The sequence below is a fragment of the Hylaeus anthracinus genome, unplaced genomic scaffold, assembly GCF_026225885.1.
Source record: "Hylaeus anthracinus isolate JK02 unplaced genomic scaffold, UHH_iyHylAnth1.0_haploid 11989, whole genome shotgun sequence".
NCBI lineage: Eukaryota > Metazoa > Arthropoda > Insecta > Hymenoptera > Colletidae > Hylaeus > Hylaeus anthracinus.
Genome location: NW_026534337.1, coordinates 10,795,828 through 10,819,101, shown reverse-complemented (window position 1 = coordinate 10,819,101; position 23,274 = coordinate 10,795,828). Strand labels below are relative to the sequence as shown.

General features: G+C 33.5%; 3 protein-coding genes across 9 annotated transcripts; 1 reads left to right on the top strand and 2 right to left on the bottom strand.

The window, feature by feature from the left end:
• Positions 1 to 549: 549 nt before the first annotated feature.
• Positions 550 to 4,764, bottom strand: LOC128887885 (probable E3 ubiquitin-protein ligase makorin-1). Of its 4 annotated transcripts, none has more exons than XM_054144348.1 (6): positions 4,331 to 4,764; positions 3,451 to 3,699; positions 2,961 to 3,285; positions 2,563 to 2,885; positions 2,345 to 2,501; positions 550 to 2,270 (listed from the first exon to the last, which is right to left on the bottom strand). In XM_054144348.1, exons 1-6 carry the CDS (start codon positions 4,363 to 4,365, stop codon positions 2,139 to 2,141), a joined length of 1,221 nt encoding a protein of 406 aa, XP_054000323.1. In that variant the 5' UTR covers positions 4,366 to 4,764; the 3' UTR covers positions 550 to 2,138. The 4 variants fall into 4 exon arrangements, with proteins under 4 accessions (XP_054000323.1, XP_054000321.1, XP_054000319.1 ...); XM_054144346.1 differs by having other exon boundaries at positions 3,451 to 3,741; positions 4,331 to 4,763; XM_054144344.1 differs by lacking the exon at positions 4,331 to 4,764 and adding an exon at positions 4,184 to 4,322 and having other exon boundaries at positions 3,451 to 3,741.
• Positions 4,765 to 5,753: 989 nt separating this feature from the next.
• On the top strand, positions 5,754 to 9,820 carry LOC128887871 (striatin-interacting protein 1). Of its 2 annotated transcripts, none has more exons than XM_054144320.1 (11): positions 5,754 to 5,916; positions 6,219 to 6,326; positions 6,395 to 6,678; positions 6,762 to 7,251; positions 7,335 to 7,545; positions 7,624 to 7,778; positions 7,857 to 8,101; positions 8,166 to 8,393; positions 8,471 to 8,642; positions 8,713 to 8,917; positions 9,007 to 9,820. In XM_054144320.1, exons 1-11 carry the CDS (start codon positions 5,845 to 5,847, stop codon positions 9,270 to 9,272), a joined length of 2,436 nt encoding a protein of 811 aa, XP_054000295.1. In that variant the 5' UTR covers positions 5,754 to 5,844; the 3' UTR covers positions 9,273 to 9,820. The 2 variants fall into 2 exon arrangements, with proteins under 2 accessions (XP_054000295.1, XP_054000296.1); XM_054144321.1 differs by having other exon boundaries at positions 5,783 to 6,117.
• Positions 9,516 to 22,872, bottom strand: LOC128887878 (glucose-6-phosphate 1-dehydrogenase). 3 transcript variants are annotated; one of them, XM_054144335.1, is made up of 7 exons: positions 22,329 to 22,872; positions 13,535 to 13,659; positions 12,738 to 13,105; positions 11,556 to 12,154; positions 11,232 to 11,437; positions 10,963 to 11,123; positions 9,516 to 10,882 (listed from the first exon to the last, which is right to left on the bottom strand). In XM_054144335.1, the coding sequence occupies exons 1-7, from the start codon at positions 22,342 to 22,344 to the stop codon at positions 10,792 to 10,794; spliced, it is 1,566 nt and encodes a 521-aa protein (XP_054000310.1). In that variant the 5' UTR covers positions 22,345 to 22,872; the 3' UTR covers positions 9,516 to 10,791. The 3 variants fall into 3 exon arrangements, with proteins under 3 accessions (XP_054000310.1, XP_054000312.1, XP_054000311.1); XM_054144337.1 differs by lacking the exon at positions 22,329 to 22,872 and adding an exon at positions 18,958 to 18,976; XM_054144336.1 differs by lacking the exon at positions 22,329 to 22,872 and adding an exon at positions 15,663 to 15,975.
• Positions 22,873 to 23,274: the final 402 nt, after the last annotated feature.

The following is a 23,274-nucleotide window of genomic DNA, read 5'->3' as shown; positions in this document are numbered from 1 at the left end:
CTTGGGCAAGATTAAAATCTGAAAAACACAAATGCATCGACGAATCAGATAAGTTAAAATTTGCATTTTTTTTTACGCGTAAAATTAAGAAATTTAATAAAAACAATATAACGCGACGATAATTAAGCGTTTAATTTATGAAATAGATCGAATCTTATCTAAAAGATTCGTCGACATAGTAGGAAGTAAAAGTCAAGATCAATTACACTAAGCAATTGAATCTCGAAAGATTATTGCTTAATATAAAAATTCTAATTTCAAACACACGCATGGTACACTCGCAAATACATATACACATAGTCTTTTTAACGAACAAAATACTTCATTTATCCCATTTATAATAAAAATAAATTAACATTGAAAACTTGCAATCAGACTCCTTGGCACTCGAGATGTCTACTTCTTTCTTTATGCTGTACTGAGTGAAAAATATGCCTTAAAAAATAATATAAATTAGAATTTAGAAATAGTTGCAGTATCCAATGTTATAATATATAGGTTCCTTATTATTCTTATTGTTAAATAGCGTTAGCGATAACAATAAAACGAATCAAAACAATCCTCTACAAAATTAACAGTATAGATAACCTATAGAAAATATTAACAGCTTACATACAGCATTGTGAAAAGTTTGTCCAATAAAATATCGAATAACTTTTCTATGAACGAACTGTATAATTAGACTGTTTTTGCAAGGCAACACTGAAAGTAGACTCTTTAAAAGAAAAATGTTTCTTATCATTAAAAGCAACAGACTCAAAGTAATAAGCGCAAAACATTTCGAAACGACTTTATGATCTAATGTATATCAATTCTGAAAAGGTGGTAATCGAAACTTTCTAAACATAATAAATATAAAGAAAAAAATGATAAAAATCACAAACTGCTTTAATTTCACCTATCTTCGTAACATACTTTTATTTGTTATTTCTTTTCAAATGTGGAATCTGTTAACACATATTCGCCAAAAATCGTTTCTTTCATTTATATCTAGGATAACAAGCATTCGATCAAGTTTTCATACGATCACACAGCCATACTTATTACACGATACACTCGATTTGCGCATTTATCACGGATATCTTAAACTTATTAATTAAAGACTAACACTATACAGTTGAATAATTTAAGGAAATTTTTTTTTAAATGTTCACAGAACTGTAACAGGAGGTAGGACGAAACTCGTTAATTGTATCTTCGATATGAATCACTGATAACCAAATACTTGTTACACCCCTGACTATTACAAGTAACATTTTACTGTTTCTTGCAACGTGTAAATCAAACACTGTTTCCCATGAATTCTTCTTTATTTACCAAGTCGAATAACAAGTAAATATAATAACTACCAGACTTGGTTTTCTTTGCCTGCAGAATAAGTATCCGATCGAAATTAAAGTTAATTCTAAAAGCCTAAAGTTAGGTTATAATGAAAATGATGGTAATTTTCCACTTTATTTAACGAGTTTTTAATCGAGCGTTAAGTTTAGTGCCAAAAGTTAATGAAGATAATAAAGGTTTTTATAAAATGAATTCCGTTGAAAAACTTGGACGATAATAGTACACTTATTCTAACCAGAAAAATAAAGAAAATTCATTTTATTATCGAATCTAGCATCGCGGAACAAAACTTTTCTTTACCTTCTCATGATTTTTTAAAAAGAGTGATCGTAGGACGGTGAATAAACCAAATTTGTATGTTAGCAAAACACCATTGTAAATGTTCTGATATATGTTCTATTCATTGAATTAATTTGGACCACTGATGTAATAGATTTGATGTGTACTTCTTATGACTGAGTATTAGTTATAAGAATATTGGTCAAGATACACGAAAAAGGGTGATTACAAAGTGACAGTGTAGTATTAAAAACTTTGTCATTATTGTACATGCGACTGTAATCCTCTTATTATTACTGCTATTTTCTAATTACTAACCTGATGCCGTTTACACATTTTCCATGTAAACATCACCAAGCAAAGCACACAGCATAGCCAAGACACCTCTGAACCATAACCATTCAAACAATTCATAAACTACTTGTCTATTCAGCCACTGAAACCACGCATAAGTGGTGGATGAGATAGATAATACAGATAACAGCAATAGCAGTAATGATTACTGAATTAATATAATTTTACTCAAAAGAAAATTCATATTCAGACCAATCAGAGTCTTCTGAATCTGAGAAAAAGGGAACATCTTCAAGATCTACATCGTATATCCAACGGTCATTTCTGTCGTCGAGGAAGTTCCACAAAATTAATTGCTGTAAAAAGTAAAAGCACAAGATTAATATTTAAATCAAGTTACAAGTGACAAATAAATAAATCTTAAACTCACATGAAAGATATCAATATCCGAATCAGCGTTACGTCGTTGACGAACAGGTGGACCAACATCTGTCTTAGTGCCATCGGGTAGTGCGTGTAGATAGAAGCACTTGTTACCAAAAGGACATTTACCACGTCCCTTATTGAAATATTTACAATCTTTGGTGCTGTAATAAATAAACGACATGAAATAATTTAAACGCTACTATTACATTCATTTCTACCTACCTCAATGCACATTTGTAGTCCATTATTAATTTTTCTTTCTCTTCCTTTGTATCTACCCAATACATACTCGGACATACAAAATCAGAGCTGACACGGCATTCTGGACAAGCTCTAATAATTTTATTGTCAAATTGTTTAGCTTTTCTCCATTTTCTAATGCAACTTATACAAAAGCAATGATTGCAATTCGGTAAAATACCAAATCTCTGTTCTCCAGATGTTTTCTCCATTACTATTTCAAAGCAAACTCCACAAGACTTTTCTCTACTACGCTGAATAGCAAAGGAAAGCTCCATGTCTACTTCGTGCTGTTTAACGCATGCCTAAAAATTAGATGCAAATAATTAAAATATTGATTTATAATAATCTAACTGATTATAATGACCATAAATAATTACATTTGTATGTTTCTTTCGAAGATCTTCGTTATGTGGATGTAATGCGGCACGATTGCATAAATCGCAAATATGTCCGTGTAAGTATGTACAGTTACGTATTTTACAAATTCCAGTTGCCGCTGCATATGGGCATAAAGGTTCTAAAGATGGACTGGATGCCTGACCAAATGGACTTAAAGCTTGAGCATAAGATATTGGCAGCGATGAGGTCGTAGATGTTCCCGAAGTAGCGGAGGCTTCGTTTGCTGTGGACGAACCAGCAATGGATGAGGGTACGAATTCGGGTGCCTTTACCCATTCTTCAGCTACATGGGCATTTTCTTTACTAGAAATATACAAATACGTATTAATGTATTATAACTTCCTATTACCTTCATTATAATATGTATCACATAGTTTTATATACCATATTACAATGTATAATGTGATATGCAAATGGTATTACGACTTAAATCTTGCTGAACTACAATGTCATTTGACGACAACATACGCATTCTTTATTGTTGTCGAGGTTGAAGTACTTGAAGCGTGTTGCTCTGGTAAAGAATTATCTGGTGAATCTGCGTTCACTGAATTATTATCGGCAGTTTCAGCAGTGTGACGAAAATGGCAATGGTTCCCAAATTTACAGATCCCATGCTTGAAAAAGCGACAGACTGTGTTAGCAGGTGAAACAGGCAAAGATATTACTGTTTCATTGGTACTTCCGTCGTTTCTAACTCCTTGGGTATGGCGATACCTGCAATTATTCCCTTTACGGCACATACCATTTTTGAAATAACTACAATCAAAAAAATAAACTTATGAGAAGAAAATTTTGAGAGAAAATAGTAATACTAATTATATGGTAAACATTATTACTTGTAAAAAATATGCAACAGACAAATTTTTATAGGATTGCTTAATGTAAACATATATGTTCTTAGGTGGGTGTCTACAAATATGTATGCAAATGTATAAATAGTCCAAATAAACAACAAATTGAAATTGTTAATCTTAGTTGATTCAATCGATTCAAAGTAAACAAAAGTATTTTTGTAACTGTATATGATTGATACTTTTTTAATAACAGATTTTCTTTTACACATTTCATACTTAAGCATCGTTCATTTTTCTAATAAAACATAACAAATCAAATACTCTTTGATGCGCATAATTTGTGTATATCAACAAAGTGAAGAAGCAGAATTAAAGTGTATTAAAAAGAGAGAAGAAATACATACGGCTCAAGACATATCGACATTTGCATGGCGTAATTCATTGACACGTTACAAAATATTCGTCCACGAAGAGACATACGTTTCGTGCGTTCGTTAATTTCGAATTGTCATTGAAACACACTGAGAAACGACAATAGGAGAGTTTCTTACCGGCAAACAACGTTCTGTGTCCAATTGTCGGCCATTTTCTAAAGCTTCCACTGTAACAATGATCGACAACGCGTCCTCAAAGGGTCGCGTACACTCCCTAGTCTTTACAGCAGAATGAAACGCAACGTAAATTTCTCGCGATTAACGTACACTTGAGGTTACACGATGCTTCGTGCTGTATCGCCAGGTCTGGCCAACACGTATATCTTCGCAGGATCTCTCAAAAAACCGTAAAAAAGACCTCTTGTACACACTAACTTCCTCCCTTCCTCCCTCTTTTTTTTTCTTCGCACTTTTGTCGTCGCTCCACACGCTTCTTCAATTGTGCGAATTCTCTGTATATGCGTACTCTCGATTTTTATTCGGTATCGTGAATTATTTCACGCTTATTATCTACTCGTCCACTTTACGGACGAGAGCACGCATATACGTCACAATTAAAACTGAATTAAAACTAACAACAGAGGCAAATTCACATTTAACCGATACACACGAGTCGGAGCATGCGTAGTAGAAGGTAAGACGCGACTATTATTGTTGCTACTTGAATGAACCGAAATGAACGTGTACACCAATTAGCGATAACAACTATGTTTTTAACAAATAATAAAACTTTATAAGATCGATATACATACAGGTGCTACGCTTGACCGAGTCTCTAGAACGCTGGAAACTAAAAGGTGAAAAAGTTACAAATCGAGAGATTTTAAAATTCAACAAAGTTTCATATCTCGAATATTGTTATTGCAGTGAAACGAAAGGAAAATGTAGCAGGAAACAAAAGTAAATTAAAGAGAAATGTGCCAAGAAATGTAGAGAAATTAAATGGAAAGTTATCCCAGTCGATTTGTTATTGTTATTATTTGTTCCTTTAGTGTTAAGCATGGTTATGGACAGCATTTTATTCATTAATCATGCTAGGTCAGCCAGGAAGAAGTATATCATGTGCAATTTTAGACAATTCATTTCATTATTAAAATAGAAAATGCAGCTATCTTATAGTGAAAAGATCAAACTAACTTTAGGCGTGTGGTTAGCGCCCCCAACGGCGGAGCGAGCGATCAAGTTTTTATGAAATAGTTACTTTTCTTACTATTAATTATTATTGTTATTATTATTATTAGTATCATTTATTCTTTCACTATAATTCTTTCATTACTACGACATTTCAAAAATTGTGTTACTTAACTTTCAGAAGGGGCTGTACAATAAAGACAAATAGAGATAGCCCAAGAATTCAGAGATGGGCAAAACCCTAGGCTTCGAATAAATCTGAAGTTTTCCGATGTATTTGTCTCGTTTCCTTTTTTGTAAAATGTTGAAAAGAGGAAACGAGACAAACATATCGGCAAACTTCAGATTTATTCGAAGCCTAGGGTTTTGCTCATCTCTACCCAAGATAGCCCACCAATTTGCTCTCTCTCTCTCTCTCGGCAAGCTAGTATGCATTTTAGTATTAGTATAGTTCAGTGATCTTCAATGATCTCCAATCACTACTAGCTTTAAACGTAGCGATGGACGCGATTACATTTCACAAGCGTAATTTTCAACATAATTCTCGACCACGACAACATAACATTACTGAAGTGAGTAAATGCTTTGTTAACTAAGAGCAAAAAGCCTGGCAAAAGTAAATAACGATAACCGTCGTGAGGATCAGAGAGATCAGACCTGTTTCTAACCTTCTTGACAGAAGCATATATTGTTTATCAAAGCTCACGATACGTGAATAACCGTCTCGTATCCTTTCTCGAACAGTAATTGTTGAAATTAATATTTACAAAATGGTATATATAATATTTACGATATCTATGATGTTTTTTACATTGATGGGAGTTAACACTGGATTTAGTGACACTCGCGTATTTTTTTATATTCTTATGTTCAGGAACCAGCAGATCTAGACTTTGTTTACGACGATGCAGACACACATGCCAATGAAATTGGCGAATTGTATAGCTACACTGAACATTATGAATTCAATGCTAATCTTACAGTGAGTATACACGTTTGTACCATACCTAAAAGAAAAAATTAACAGAACGTGAGTGTGTTTATCATCAGGCTTTCGAAGAGCAAATGGAATGGTATAAAGTACGACCATGGTGGCAAAATTTGACAGAAATTCAACAGAAATCAGTGATTCAGAAATTGTTAGATCAACTAGAGGTTTCCAATAAGCAGCTGCGAATGAAGGCAGCAAGGTGTATCTTATATTTAGCACAAGGTTGCTGGGCTGAGGTACAGTCTGATAAGGAACAACGAGACTGGACTAGAACAAATGTAATGTTATTGTATGAAGCTGGAATTTTTCCAGCATTTGTTGAACTTCTTAATATTGAAATTGAGTGAGTTTGTTATTCTATTTTCAAGAAAGTAGTAATGTGTATAGCTTTTTTTTAAATTTATATTTCATAATTTAAATTTCTAGGAACAGTACAACAGCTACGTCTGCAATGAGAAAAATTGCTGTTAGTCTTGATGATTCTATCGATTTAAGAGTAATATTATCTGTTTTATACATAATAACAGAAGTAATGAGAGAAGAGATGAAGGATTTAGAAAACAGTATTTATAAGGATAATGTTGAATGTTTTAAGGAAGAACTAATAAATCCATACGGTGAAGAGTTGCTTATAGTTAAACTCCTCGGTATGGTCACATGCTTTTGCAGTGGGTCAGCACCACACTTTCCTATGAAAAAAGTTCTTTTACTCCTGTGGAAGTTGATCTTAGTATCCCTTGGTGGTATAGATACATTGAGGAAATTAAAGAAACAATATCGCGAAGAAGCTGGTCTTAGTAATCTACAAGAAGATACCATTGAAGTTGCCAAGACAATGAGACCTAGCTCTCCTCCTGTCAATGCAGCAGATTTAATTGAAACTCAAAATACGAGAAAAAATAATAAATACCGTAGAGTATGTCGTGCTATTATATACAATTACATAGTTCATGTAAAGTTTTCATTATTACTAAGGTATAATTTTATAACTCATTTTAGCAATATCTATTGAAACAAAGTTCATTGGATGAGCCACTCTTGGGTATGGAATACGATAGTGGAGAAATGGGAAATAATACTACAAATAACGAAGCAGAAGTAGAAATAAATGTATTCACAGACCCAACTGGCTGGAATCAAACTTGTTATGAAGATCAAAATAATGAAATACAAATAAGGCCTAGTACTCCACAGCATACTAGAGGAAAAAGTAATATATTTTTATTATTGAATTAATGATTTGTCCGCGTATCAAATTTAAATTATTCGATACAACATACTTTTACAGGTTTACCATGGATGCCAAAGGTAAGACAACAAGATGTGGACACTTTCCTTGATGTATCGAGACTAAAATTTATTGGTTACAAATTACAAGGAGATAGAGAAAGTTTAGCAGGTTTACCGCAACCAATACATGAAGGCGTAAATACGCTTAAACGAGTAAGTTCAATATTCCTAAATTTTGTACTTAGAATACTACTTGAAATACTAATATAATATATACCATTATGCCTGTAGCATATGTACACATCTTTAGCCGAGGTCCAAATACAAAAAGAGGAAGAAATAGCTAGAAATCCTATGAGCACTCCAGAACCACCAATTCGTCAGACACCTACAGAAATTTTATATCAAGCTATACTACCGAACCTTCCGCAATACATGATTGCCTTATTAAAAATTTTACTCGCAGCTGCTCCCACCAGTAAAGCCAAGACAGACAGTACGAACATTATGGCCGATGTTCTACCAGGACAAATGCCGTAAGTCTATAAACTTTATTACACTAGATTGTATAAAAGATCTTCATTTTCTTCTTATTTTCAGGATGACAGTTTTTCAGTCTACGAAACTTGGAATTGATGTAAACAGACACAAAGAAATCATTGTTAAAGCAGTCTCTGCAATTCTGCTTTTGTTGCTGAAGCATTTCAAGTTGAATCACATATATCAGTTCGAATTTATGTCACAGCATTTAGTATTTGCTAACTGCATACCATTGGTTTTGAAATTTATAAATCAGAATATTGTAGCTTATATTGAAGCTAAACATTTGTAAGTGTTTATCTGAAGTTATTACTTTTTTTTTAAATTTATACAAACGGAATAGGTCCAACTTTTCCCGCTTACAGTATTCCTATACTGGACTTTCCTATATGTGTTATCGGCGACCGCATTGAGTTGACCATAGAAAACCTTAAAATTGGGGACAGTCCAACGTATTCTTGGAGAAATGTTTTTTCTTGCATTAATTTATTACGTATTCTTAACAAATTAACCAAATGGAAGCATAGCAGAATTATGGTAAGCAAAATATTTGTTGAAATTACCTAGTTCATTCACCGACAGGTTTTAATTTCATTTGTTCCGCTAGATGTTGGTAGTGTTTAAATCGGCACCTATATTAAAGCGTACGTTAAAAATTAGACAAGCAATGATGCAACTTTATGTTTTAAAATTACTAAAAATGCAAACCAAATACTTGGGACGACAGTGGCGGAAAACAAATATGAAAACAATCAGTGTAATTTATGCGAAAGTCAGACATCGTTTGAACGATGATTGGGCTTATGGAAATGGTAAGATATTAAAAAAATGTACAGTTTATATTTATAAGTTTCGCTTATTTATGAACGATATATAGACGATCTGGTTTAATTATCTGTAGATCTAGAAGCACGTCCATGGGATTTCCAAGTGGAAGAGTGCGAGTTACGCACATGCGTTGATCAATTTAACAATCGACGATATTCTAATGCTCCTAAAGACAAAGAAATGGAACCTGTTGACACATCTGTCATATCAGTACTAGGGGTAAACATTGAATTAAGCGAAGAATTCAAGCAACATTACGAATTATGGTTGCAGCAAGAAGTATTTCAGAGAAGTATTAACTGGGACGAATTGTTAGATCCTGGATCCTGTGAAATTTAAACTTTTAATAAGTGTAACATATATTAAAATTGTATTTTCGTCAGCTCATAGACCTGGATCAAATTTTGACGCTTTTACACGCTATTGTGAGGTGATAAAACAAAAAAGAGAAAGAAACATTGTCATATCGATACATCAAAAACTGAATTTGCATTTGGTTCATATGCACCGAACTGTGAATGGTCCTAATCTAGCAGACGTTAAAGAAAATACTAGTGAACTTAAAAATGACTGTTTACAAAATAACGTGTAATTTTCTACCTTTATTTGTGTGTATTTAATTTGTACAATGTGTATTGCTTGTAGCAATATTTTACTATTACATAGCGGTAAGTGGATATATAATCGTCTCTTATGTATTTATGAAAGACTAGGATAAATTTATTCAAATATATCATTCATACTATTCGCACTTTATCAGTTAAGTTTCTGTAAATTATTTTTTAATAACGTAACAAGTAATTTGCGAATCACGAACCAACTTCAACTTCCCATACTTCATATAATTTTTATATCTATTCAATTTTCCCACTGTTACAAGGGGTAAATTATATATATATATATATATATGACAAACTCTACAGTGGTATTTACAAACATATGAATATGTGTCGTGTATTAATTTAATTCGAACTGCATTTCTAAAAAAGTATTTGATAATTTTATACATTAAATATGTTCTCTGTTGATCATTATGTATGCAATAATGTATGTCTGACCTGATCGTTTATGTCTCGCTGATGTCTTTGTATGAAAGGAAGAAAGAGAGAGCTGAATAACAGTCTCATAGAAATTCATTAATTCAAATTCGATGAAGCAATTTGCTAACATTTTTTCTTGTTACTTTACTTCGTTTAATGATTCAACACGTAAAGGTTATGTGACTTACAGACTGAATAATTCAACTTTCTCTTATTTATTTACTGTAATACATACTTGAATAATTTCAGCAGAACGTATTCTATAATTTATGATACTTCGTTTACTGTACAGAATATTTCATGTGATTGGCGTCATGTTTAAATCGTCAGAATTAAATAAAATTATGATCTACGCACAAGTTGTAATTCTTAAATTGTTTTCGAAATTTTTAGATGGTCATCTAAACATTACATTTCTCTTATAAAAATGTACAAAAGATTTCATAAAAATTACTATAAGTTATATAGTACCTGAGATTTATATAAATTTACAAATGGAACGATCATATTTTATTTACAAACACTCATAACATGCATATATATGTCCTTATTTGGTGCCATTTGAACGTGATACATTATCTGTATACTTTTTCTGCTAAAGGGTACTTTACGCTTAAAACTTGATTTAGCTCAATAAATTAATTATAAAAATTATTTATATACGTATATAAAATTTCAGGTAAGTACCGTGTATATATTGGTATAAAAATATGGAGTGCTATGATCACAGATAAGGAATCGTAGTACAGATTTTTGCAACTTGTATGCCACATGCACATCATTTAACATTAAATGTATTTAACAAAAATGACCAAAAACTATGGCTTTATCCATTTGTACGAACCGTAATAGACAAAATTATTTGTTTTTGCCATTTCATCCGCTTCTTTGGGACCACGAGAACCGTACCTAAGATTAAAATGATACAATTAACTTTGCCCAAGCCCCAAACATTGATAGTTCTATCGTTGCTCTCTGCCATGACTTACTTGTACGGAACTGGTTTGATATGTTCATCCTCTATTTGATGCAACAAAGGCGTGAAAATTCTCCACGCTTCTGATAGTTCATCGCTACGCACAAAGTGCATTTGCGATCCACAAAATACGTCCAAAATTAATCGTTCATACGCATCGGGAAGTTTTAGATCCTATAATGAGCAACGAACCGTGTAAATTAAGTACTAGTTGATTGAAGTGCCACTTCATATAAACCATCGTATAACATCAACGTAAAATGGAAAGAAATGCATTCTAACCTTGTATCTACTACCATACGTAAGATCTAACTCCGTTTCCTCCATATCGAACGTAATACCGGGCGACTTGGTCATCATTTTAATGTATAAAGCTTCACCAGGTTGTACTCTTATTACTAATTCGTTCCTCTTCGGCTTTCCATCGAATATATCGCCAGGCACATCGTGATACTGTACTCTTACTTCTGCTTTCCGTTCGTTTAAAGCTAAGCAATAATAAAAATATTCTTAAAAATAGATCAGACTACATCATTGTTTAAATCGAGTGAACCTCCTCATTAATCAGTGACAACACTCTACTAAGGCGACAGATAAGCAATTCACCTTTTCCACACCTAAGGATAAATGGAACGCCATCCCAACGTTCGTTATTAATTCTTAAAACGGCCAGTGCATAGGTGGGTGTATTGGAGCCAGGTGGTACAGTAGGATCGTCCAAATAACTCAATCGTCCTTCAGGATCTTTCGAGTCAGGGTTACCAACGTATTGGCCCAACACGACGTTCTCGAGCTCCAAAGGTTTTATGCACTTCAGAACCTTCACCTTCTCGTTTCTGATATCATCCGGATGACACGACGCGGGTTTCTCCATCGCAACCAAGGACAAGATTTGCAACAAGTGGTTTTGCATTACGTCTCTTATGATACCGAATTCATCGAAGTATCCACCTCTCCCTTGGGTGCCGAACGGTTCCTTGAACGTGATCTGCACGGAGGCTACATTGTCCCTGTTCCAGGTCGGGTTGAATATTCTATTACCGAATCTAAGGGTCATCAAGTTTTGAACCATCTCCTTCCCCAGATAGTGATCGATACGATAAATCTGTTCCTCTTTGAATAATAATGCCAGATGATCCGACAGGCGTTGCGACGTGATCGCGTCTCTACCGAACGGTTTCTCTATAATCACCCTGGTCCAACCTCTGCGAAGAAAGAGGAGTATCTCGTTAACATATACATCAACTTAGAATTTTGAAACCTATCTTCAGGGCGTAGAGAATGTTGCTTATCGCGGTCTTCAAAAGTGAATGTACACATCTGGATCGGTGGAAATTTCAGTTAATCCCTTACGTAACAGAAACAGTAACAAATTGAAGTTTAAATAATTGTTAAAGAACAGGAAACGCTACGCTAGAGCCCCCTATTTACGTATACACGTTCGTGCACACGTGAATTTTACATTAAGTAGAATTCAATGCGTGATGTTATTCGTCACGTGTTCATGTTCGTATACACGCTTAATATGCGCGTACACAAATCCAGGGGTTTATAGATGCGCATGACTTATGCAATTCATTACTAAAAGCATTTAATAAATTAACCTTGAACGGTGACTTCCGGAATATATAAATTCCTGGCCGTTCGACAATTGTCAATTATGTCATTGTTATAATCTACTACCGCTGAAGACCAGTTGGACATTTTTATCTTATCGATCCAAACGAATATACATCCCCACCTCTGGAAGCATTGATAAAAACTTTTGTGTTTGTACTTTGTAGATACCTTTCGCCCATGCAAACGTTTCTGATATGCACGGTAACAGGTTCGAACACGCTTGGTGGTAAAGCCAAGTAGAACAATCGGTGAGCGATTTGATGGCCTTCCTCGTGCTTCTTCACCTCGTTGTTGAGCACCTCGAACGACGACTGAGAGTCGTACATCCCTGCGACGTAGTAATTCAGTTTCCAAAATTCTTCGTACCTCTGTTGCTCGTCTGGTTTCACCTTCATGTACACGTGACATTTTTCTCGTAGCTGAGCCACGGTCATATGGGTGCGCGCATAACCGAAAAATGTTGTGGTTTTCGGTAAGAGGTTGTCTCGAAACAGCCACCAGAGAGTTGGGTAGATCTTTTTTCTAGCCAGGTCGCCCTACGAACATGGTCAAATTCATTGTATCAAAGTACACCTTTATTACGTTATTATTTCAGTTCTCTTAACACGTTCACTGCCAGACTAATACTCTTGAACATTTCTACTGGGATTTAATTTTGTTTACAGACTTTTGGGAACTGCGTAATGAAATATTTATTTTGGTATTTAGTTCTGTAACTTCATCAAAATTCAAGTATTTCATTTGAATTCATTTTCTATGACACTCAACTTTCAGAATTAATAGCTTTCGTTTTTCAGTGAAAAGCACTGTCACCCATATACGGGTGACGTGGCGATCAACGTGTTAAGTAGAATATTATTTTTTATAGGCTCCTAAAAATGATAAAACAAAATGAACGAATAACACATAGCTCTTTAATGTTTCGACTGTGATAATTATTATTGGAAACAAAAATTAATACTTACCGAGGCTCCAAGGGTGATGAACACATGAGGACACAGTCTGTCGAAATGGATTCCTTCGAGATGATCCATCTCGTCCGATTTTAAGGACTGCCTGATGAAGCGCAGGCTTTCTTCTGTCGACGTTTCTGTAAGAGAAATACGAGATATTTGTTAGTCGAATTTATTTACAAATAACTTCTAGCTTTAGGACGGTCTTGCGGTTTCAAATGAATCTATAGTAGCTCGGAACAGACAGTAATTGTTCAAAATTACTTCAGGTGAAGATGGACAAAATACTTCCGTTGATAAAAACTTCGAATAACGAATAAAAGATAAACAATGTATTATTCATCTTTTTTCTTGTATAATATAATTTTTCGTACAATAAAAAAATTAGACTTAGTAATATCCGAGTGAACATTTCGCAATCGATAAATCAAAATGAAACTGTTTAATCGAATAAACGTTACGAATAAATTGTTATAGGCTTGTTTTATTTGTCATCTATTACTCTAATAACATTTTAATTGATTACTCAGGTCATAAGCCCTTGTTCATTTAATATAAACCATAAAATGATAGTGTAATTTAGATTGGAATTTTTATTGGATGAATAAGGTATTGCAAACTATTTATTTTTTATTCGTTATTCGAAATATTTGTTCAGATAGCTATTTTGCTTGCTTTGTGTTTATCTGTCGTAGAAACAAAGGCGAAGGGAAGTAGACAGATAGAAAAGGGAGAGAGAAGAAAAGTATCCGAATGAATTAATGAAAATAACCGCTGAGTGACCTTGAGCGGTCAATACTTTCTGCTTCAAGAAAGAATAGACTATCTGTAGAATATATGGTTTTTTTAACATTTTCATATTAATTTCTAAATAAAAGTATTACAAAAAATAGATTTGGTTTAAGAAATTGAATAGAAGAAATCACGAAGATAATACAACGAATTCTAACTGAACTATGACACGAATAAACCTTCGTCTACGTCGAACTATGCATACATTATTCATTTAAAATGAGAGCTGTATCATCGTATTATCGTGTGTATCAGAATTAAGAAAAATTAATGATTAATGGTGAATGGACATGACAAAAAAAAACTAGAAAGTAAGTACTCGAAGATAATAAGACAAACGATGAAAAGCTGTAGGTGAAATATATTACACGTGCCTCCTCTAAAACAGTATTTGAAATTACGAGTAATTTCAATTCAAGCGCTATTGCTTACGTAACGCGTTGGGAATAGTACAGAAAGAAGAAAATCTAATAACGTAATCATGCACATCCGACAGAATTACCTTCAATTTCTAGCAAATTATATAAAACAGTAACTACAACGAAATTCACGCGTTATTTTTTGAAATTAAAAGAAAAAGCTTTGTACTTAATTTATAGAAAAATTATAGCCAATAAGATTACGTTTATCGCTTCTATGACAAATTTTATTAACTGTTAAGTACTTCCGTTATTCAGAAACAACGAAGACAACGTAAGAACGTGGAGATTATGTCGCAATTGTAATTAAATGCAAGATAGTGAAATTGAATATGTATAATCGAAAATATGTTATAAAAAAAATATGTACAAATTATGGTAGCGTATGTTAATCTCCATATTAGGAGCAAATCATTTCAGCATAAAGTATGATTATACCCTTACGTAACGTTACCGAAGTGAGCACATCATGGCAACGACACCTTTTATACAACACTATACGACTATAAAGAAATACAAAAAAAAAAAAAAAAAAGCTGAAACATAAACTGCCCAATCAAAAAAGATATACGCGCTCAAATGTCGCAAAGAAACGACATACTGCTTAATATAAAAAATATTAAATACACTCAACAAATACAGGGTACACTCAAAACACAATTCACGACTATCCCGAGTCGCGCAACTTCACTTAAATTCGAGACCAACTCTATCGAAACGATACTTCAAAGGTATGTCATCGCGCTCGTCGTTAGATCTACCTTTGCATTCGTTGTCACGCGTACGATCTTTAAATCCGATCACGAATTGGTCTCAAGTGGGCATTGGCGTACGATCGGAAAAGAAAACGCCGGTGATAACAAGAAACTATCATAAAAAAAAAAAGAGAGAAAAAAAATAGGTATCACAGTCACCGTGCAACGACTTACTCGTCATGATAACAAGGGAACCGCTATAGCAATGTTATCGGTGAAAAATCTCGGAAAACGCTGGTTAGCTTCCCCGGGAACGTGTCGCAACCACAAGCAAAAACCACCGTAACGGACCAACCGATCGCTTCGACTGTTTGATTCCGACTGGTCGTTGAGGATCGTCGCGATGACTATATTTCACATCTGGAGAAAAGACGCCTGGTGCCGAAGTACAAACACACCTGACCTTTCCAAACGGTACCATGCGAGAGTCCTTAGGCACAACAAACGGTCTATCCCAAACGTCCCTGGATCCTTTGTAATTACTTCTCGCTCCCATTCTAGAGAGTTTTTCGAACGACCTTCAACTGGTATATTTATGCGTTACTTTAGAGAGATGTTTCTTCTTTATCTAACTCTTCACTGGCCGACCCTGGCGACGAAGTACATACAATTATCTACCGCAGAGATCCTTGTCGTGTCATTATCGAAATTATTTTTTCTATAATTATTCGGGCATTTTCTGTTCCGTCGTGTTATATAATCTCGGCTTTTCACGTATTATCGACGCGTTCCAGTGAGGCGAGTATTATACGGACGTTTGGGGCAAAATTCACATCTAAAGTTATCAATTTTTGATATACAGCGGGTGTAGATTCTACATTTTGTACTAAAAGAAAACGCCGGTGATAACATGTTCTAGATTTTGTACTAAAATTATGATACAACAATTTTTGTTTATATTCCAATACGTATTAAATGAACCCTGTACAAAAGAAATCCTACTTCTTTTGCGACACTCTGAAAATTAATGATCGAAGTTAGGCCTTTTTTTCAGGGTCTAGAGTGGTGTTACCCTTTAATGAAACATACAGCGGGTGTAGAATGTATTCGTACACCGATCAATTTCCCAAAAAACTTTTCTGTGAAATTGTGGTTTCTTAACTTCTTTCTTTTATAATCAATGATATTTTACATATTCTCAGAAGTCTCTAAGATAGATATAGTCCAAACAATATTTACTAGTTAATATAATTTGTGAAATTAACAAAAACAATGCGAAAAGTGGGTGAAAGTACAGAAGCAATAAGTATTTGTACGATATTCTTATGAAGAACCATTTACGGTGGAGTTTGTAACGTAAACGCGTTAGTTCATTGCTCCGTGCGAATTAGAAAACATCAAATTTCCAGGAAAGTACTTTTAAAAATGGCTCTAATAGAGGAATTGAAGAAGATCCCACTTCGAATGATCCCACTTTTAATGAAATTTTAAAAATGAAACAGTTATGCGAATACTTGCTGCTTCAACGTATCGATTAATTGTTTCTTTTTTGTTAATTTCGTAACTTACATGAATAGCTATTTTTTTTTTGTACCCTATCTATTCTAGAAATCTCTGAGAATATGTAGAATGTTATTGTTTATAAAAGATAAGTTAATAAATTACAATTTTACATAGTTTTTTTTGGAAATTGGTCGGTGTACGAATACTTTCTACACACACTGTATAGGAATAAAATTTATTCTGTAAAAGTATTCCGAGTAAAGGTCATTGATAATATCGAAGATTATATTCTTTTACTAGTTAATATAATTTATATTTAATATAATTATTATATTAATATAATTATATTATATTTCAAGACAAATGTTTGCATCCTCTATTTCGAATTTCGACATCTTTTTCCTCAAATCGTAAAATGATTACCGTACTTCATTATTGTAAATAGTATTCAAATATTCATGTATTCCCGTTCGCGCCAGTTCATTGTAAACCAATGTGCAACACGAGATTGTATCCGAAACGAAGCAGTGGTTTTCAAATGTTATTCGGTCAGTTTTGTAACATGATACAATTGAAGTAACTGGAGATTACGTTGTTTCGAGTAGTTTTGATTTATCGAATCTTTTATTTGCGCGAAGGAGATTATTTATATTTATTATTATCTTATCATATAGATTGAAACACATAGACTAATAAATTAAATAATGGAAATAGTACGTAATAAATGAAAGAATGAATAAATTAAGGAAATGGTGATTATTTATACACAATCGGTGATTGATTTACGCACATATGCATTTGCCGTATCGTGCAAACAGTCTGATTTAAAGCAGAAAATAATACAAATTCAAGAAGCATATTTTAATTACAACTGTCCATTGAAAATATTAGCTCTGTATATATTATTATGTAAAGTGACAAGAAATACCTGATTAACGAACCCAATGATGAATGTTGTTTATATTTTTAAGTACGAATATTATTAAGTACGAAGTCAAGCTTTGTCATATTTGAATTATTACGTCTTTGAACAATTTACGCAATTAAAGATCCACGTTTCGGTATAACCTACAATTTAGTTTCTTAAACCAGGGGGCGTGTTTCTTGAGGGGGCATCTTACATTCTCAAGGGGGACAGAAGACATGAAAGAAATGTTCAATGCTGAAAAACATGGATAACTTCTAAGTAATAAGAAAAAAAGGGAACCGTAAACATTTCTAAGTGCTCCATTACTCAGAAATACATACGCACGTTGTATATGTTCAGTTTTTTGAGTTACTATAAATACTCTCTGTGGAGTCAAGAATTTAAGTCGTGAATAAATATACATAATTAAATTTTCCCAATGATGTAACACGGCGATGTTGTTACAAGGTTAATATATATCATTGATCAGTATCGGTTAGAAATTTAAGTTTAGTATACACAAAGCAATTCAGCCCTGGCGAGGTTAGACTGATACACGTAAAAATGTACTCGTACAATAGTTAATCGTCAATAAAATCAATGACTTAACAAAAATAGATGATTAAGTTATGCACATTTTTTTACATGAAGAATTATCTTCTGTGTCTCCTCCCTACCCTCTCTTCTAGAGAAACACTGACGAGGAATTGATCACATTGACAATAAACATTTGAATGTCCATTGTCATATCAACAATTTCTCATTTGAAGAATTAAATATTAGGTTGTCCCAAAAGTTTCTTTCGCTTTATTAATAAGTAATACATGCACGATATTTTATGTTTTATGTTACATTACTGAATTGTGCACGATTCATTTTGCTCCATTACTGTTACAATATGAATATCTATGAAATTAGTTTGTCTATTTATATAAACACATAAAATAATTAAGTGCAACTCGCGAAAGAAACTTTCGGGACAACCTAATATTTCACAACGAATGGCACTTGTTGTTCAGATAGAACATTAATTAAATTATAAACGTACAAATAGCCACGTACTCCTTTATAAACGTTTAAGAGAATATAGAAAAATTAAGGCAATGCACGATTAGATACCTTAAATTTCTAGTCTCATGTGCACCGAACAGAAATTACTCGGTTATAAATATTTCAAACGCCGTTGTTAGAAGCACAAAAACATGTTGCAAACTGAATTAACACCGACAATACATCTTCTATTAAAGTCATTATGCTACTTCTAAATGCAGCGAATCTCAACTCGAATTTTATAGAACAGCTATTTTGTAGAATCATTAGTTACATGACAATGGTAGTATGATATCGTCGTACTATTATCCTTCGATAGCACTTTTGTAAGTATACTTAAACTTAAATACCAACTTTTTCAATATCTGTCGTAACCTGTTATTTGAATGCTTTATATCGGGTTGTCCGGAAAGTTCATGCCTATTTTTAAGAAAAATTCAAAGGCATATTTGAATTTTGATGTATATTTATTGAATTATATATGTACCATTTTATTCCACAACCTTTCCACCTGTTAAGGAATGTACACATTTTATTTGTTTTCAGCCATTCCGATATATTCAGACCTGTATCGTCTACTAAAAATCGGCATGGAATTTCCAGACAGCCCAATATAAGTTTTGCAGCATTTCCTTCTTCACGAATAATTTATAATACTTTCGCGAAAATAAGAACGAAAGCTGTTTACGTTGGTAAATCAGTAGCGAAGTATAAAGCTGTTAATGCTTCCAAGTTTTGAAGAGTATAAAGTGCTGGATGAACTGATACGTTTGAGAACCACTGATTTAACGTATATTATAGAAGATTGGCGCCTGTATGATGCGCACACATGGACGTACTCTTCCGATGGTCAAGGACATGGTGATGCGAATACTAGGCAAGCGAGAACCAAGTTACTTGCTTGAATTCAATATTTGCTCTACTATTCTTTGATATTCGCACGAGTTGAATAAACACAACTAATTGCCATGTTACGTTAATAAAGGTTGAGCTATGCCTGGCCTTTACATCACAACTGATGCACGATTACAATTTCTGTATAGCGCAATGGAAGCAAAAAAATAATTATACAGAGACTTGCAGAGAGATGCAGAGACAAGAAAAATACGATTATGCAGTCGTGAACCAGAGCTTTTGTTAACGTGTCGACTCATCTGTTTTGAGCCATTTCTCGGTATATTCTATAAGTATAGAAATCGAACTTGGGAACATCGAGGAAGTTAATTGTAACATCGAATTGTGTATAGAAATTAATGTGGTACATAATAAATTAATGCAGTACATAAATAAATACTGAGCTTGGTTTTCGTTGATAATAGTTTCTTTTTATAGAATAACTAATCAAACTCATTACTGAAAAAAAATCGTGAAATAAATTGAATACATAATGATATTAGTAATAGTAATATAACATAGTAATTTAACATAGTAATTTAATCCATCTAAAAAAATCTATCATTGCGAAGAATCGCTTTGTATTTTTTAATTACTTAGTAATTACATGTACCTTCTTCAATGTGTACAATGAGGTGCAAAAAAATTATAAGGTCACGACGCAGGACTTTCGATTGGTGGAATGACTGTGGCGACATCACATTCCACCAATCGGAAGATTTTCCGCATTGTGACTACTTTTTTTGGTCGACATTCTACATTTGTGTTTATTTGCAGAGACGTAACCAATCAGTCAAGGGCCCGTCAACTAAAATTTATTATGGGGCCCCTTTGCAAGAAACTTAATCCTTTCTCCGAAGTCAGAAACACGAGTCTTCCATTTTCGAGAAATTTTATAAATGAACAAATTTCAACCAATAATCGATACAATTATTTTAGCTTTAAGAATGATTTCTTTTTTCGTGAATTATTTTGTTAAGGTCCATTTAGATATCCATATCGACAATGACCACAAAAAATGCATAATATTAGGTTGTGCCGAAAGTTTCTTTCGCGAATTGCACTCAACTATTTTATGTGATCGTGTTTATATGAATAGACAATCTAATTACATAGATATTCATATCGTAACAATAATGGAGCAAAATGAATCGTGCACAATTCAGTAATGTAACATAATACAAACTATTGTGCATCTATTACTTATTAATAAAGCGTAAGAAACTTTTGGGTCAATCTAATATATTCAGAATTGTATTCATGCGAGAGTTTATATTACGCATGCACGTGACACGCTCGTAAAACAGCCACGTGTTGAGTTCCGCGAGAAGCAATGACTTGACAAGTAACAAATGAGTCACACTGTATGTAGGCGAGTCGTTCAAATATGTTTATCAACCGAAATCGAAAAATTCTAATCTCTCGATTTTTTTTTTCGTCGATATCCCGTCGAAACCTCGACAAGAGAAAAAAAAATAACGCCACTCACGAGAACGTTATTGCACATCACGATCACGTTTCTGACACGAAGATGAACTTTTGATTACCAGGTCTATATCTTAAATCATTTATATTAAAAGAGTCCCAGGTCCGATAAGTATGTATGGGTAGCTTGATAATGTTTTTACCGCGCATTTATCAACAACATCAGGCGATACGAGAGACTCGCATGATTCGTCACATGGTGCTCATACATGTACATGATCGCGAATATGCTGGTGCGTACATTTTTCGCTCTTTCGTATTCGAAGCTTTGAGACGTTCACACGTCTCGAATTGCTCGTGGCATTAGAAATATTGTTCGAGTAAAAAGTGTGAAACTGTAACATGCACAAGGACCAGAGTGATCATGTAACAGAACCGTGTAAGGATACAATACGTTGAAGCGATTGTTTCATAAATCAAGAATAAACGAAGATCGAAAATTAGTATGTCCTCGCGCGATTCGATGCGTAGAAAAATTCTCTAACATACTTTGAAATAAGTAGGTCGGTATGACCATTAGCGGTATCTCATATTTTTTATCAAATCAAATAAAGGTCCATCGTACGATTTTATCATGCAAATACAATATACGGAAGAACACTGGTTACGGATGCTAATACGTTGGTTTTGCCAATCTCTGCCATTTTTATTCCCAGTTGGCAATCATACGCAATGAACAATGAGGCACCCCCCCCCCCCCCAACCCCTCTACATAAACTGTTGAATTCCAATCACTTTCGAAAGAGAAGATTGATCGCAATCGTAATCATTTTTATTATTATCAGGGATAAAACTGTCGAAATCTAAGATCTTGTCTCGAACTTTAATTAGGTTCCTTCCTTTGGACTCTTCTCCCCCACCACTGACGATGAGCATGCAATATTTAATTCAAACTTATGTTCAAAATTTATATTTTAATAACATACAATAAAAAAATAAAACGTGTACAATTTATCATTCACATTACGATATGAATAATTCCAATTGAAACTAATTTGTTAGAAAGTAAGTAACATATAAAGTTGCAATTACGATAAAGAATTAAAGAATGTTACACTCACTCCTGAGTCTCTCCATCGTGAATGTACAAGAGTGTAGAAGATAAAGTATTGGATTAGCAAGGTTGTAGATAATCTTGACAAATGAGTCGTATCTCCGTAGATGTTCCTCTGGATCTTCCAGGAAGTATCTTGTGTACCGTGAAAATGACAATATCACATATCACTTGATACCACAAAATTGAGGTTAAGAATAAAAAGGCAACTCGACGGCATCAGGCGGCATACACGTACACTGCATCACTAGATTTTGAAATCCTGTTTATGAAGCCCCTTCTTTAAGTTTCCCGTCTCCATACTCCATACCATTCATTCGACTCATACTTTCACTTATTTCTCGAATACAAGTTTACGTTTACCACCTATATATAGTAATTTGCCAATCTTTCTAAATTATAGAAGAATCTACTTGTGTAAATTCGTTCAATAATGCATTACGTAATTTACACGTATATTCTTAAATGAAAAGTCTAATAACGTTAATATTACGCCATCATTTCCTTATAATGATATATTATAATTATCGTATATTTGTATAAATCTGAAGTTGAATAATAGAACTTGTTCTATTGCTAACAAAGATCTTTTATCAACTGAGTTTATCGAAATAAGTGTCGCGCCATCTATTACGGAATAGGTTTTTCTTCAAAGCAACTTCATTAAAAGGTATACTGTTAAATAAAATAAATGACAAAAAAATATGTCTTCTACATAACTCCATTGACATTTTTTAATAACATATATAATCGCGATAATTATTTCTCCGTTACGTTCACATTTTAACTTTAATTTTCCTAACCTCAAATTTATACTAGGTAAATGTTTTATTTGTAGACAAAATGAGGTTGAGCCTGGTAGAATTAGCAAAACGTCAAGCACGGAGTTTCCAAAGACCGGAGACAGTACCATTTAGAAAAAGGTATCATCTGTCGTTACAAAATCGAGTTCA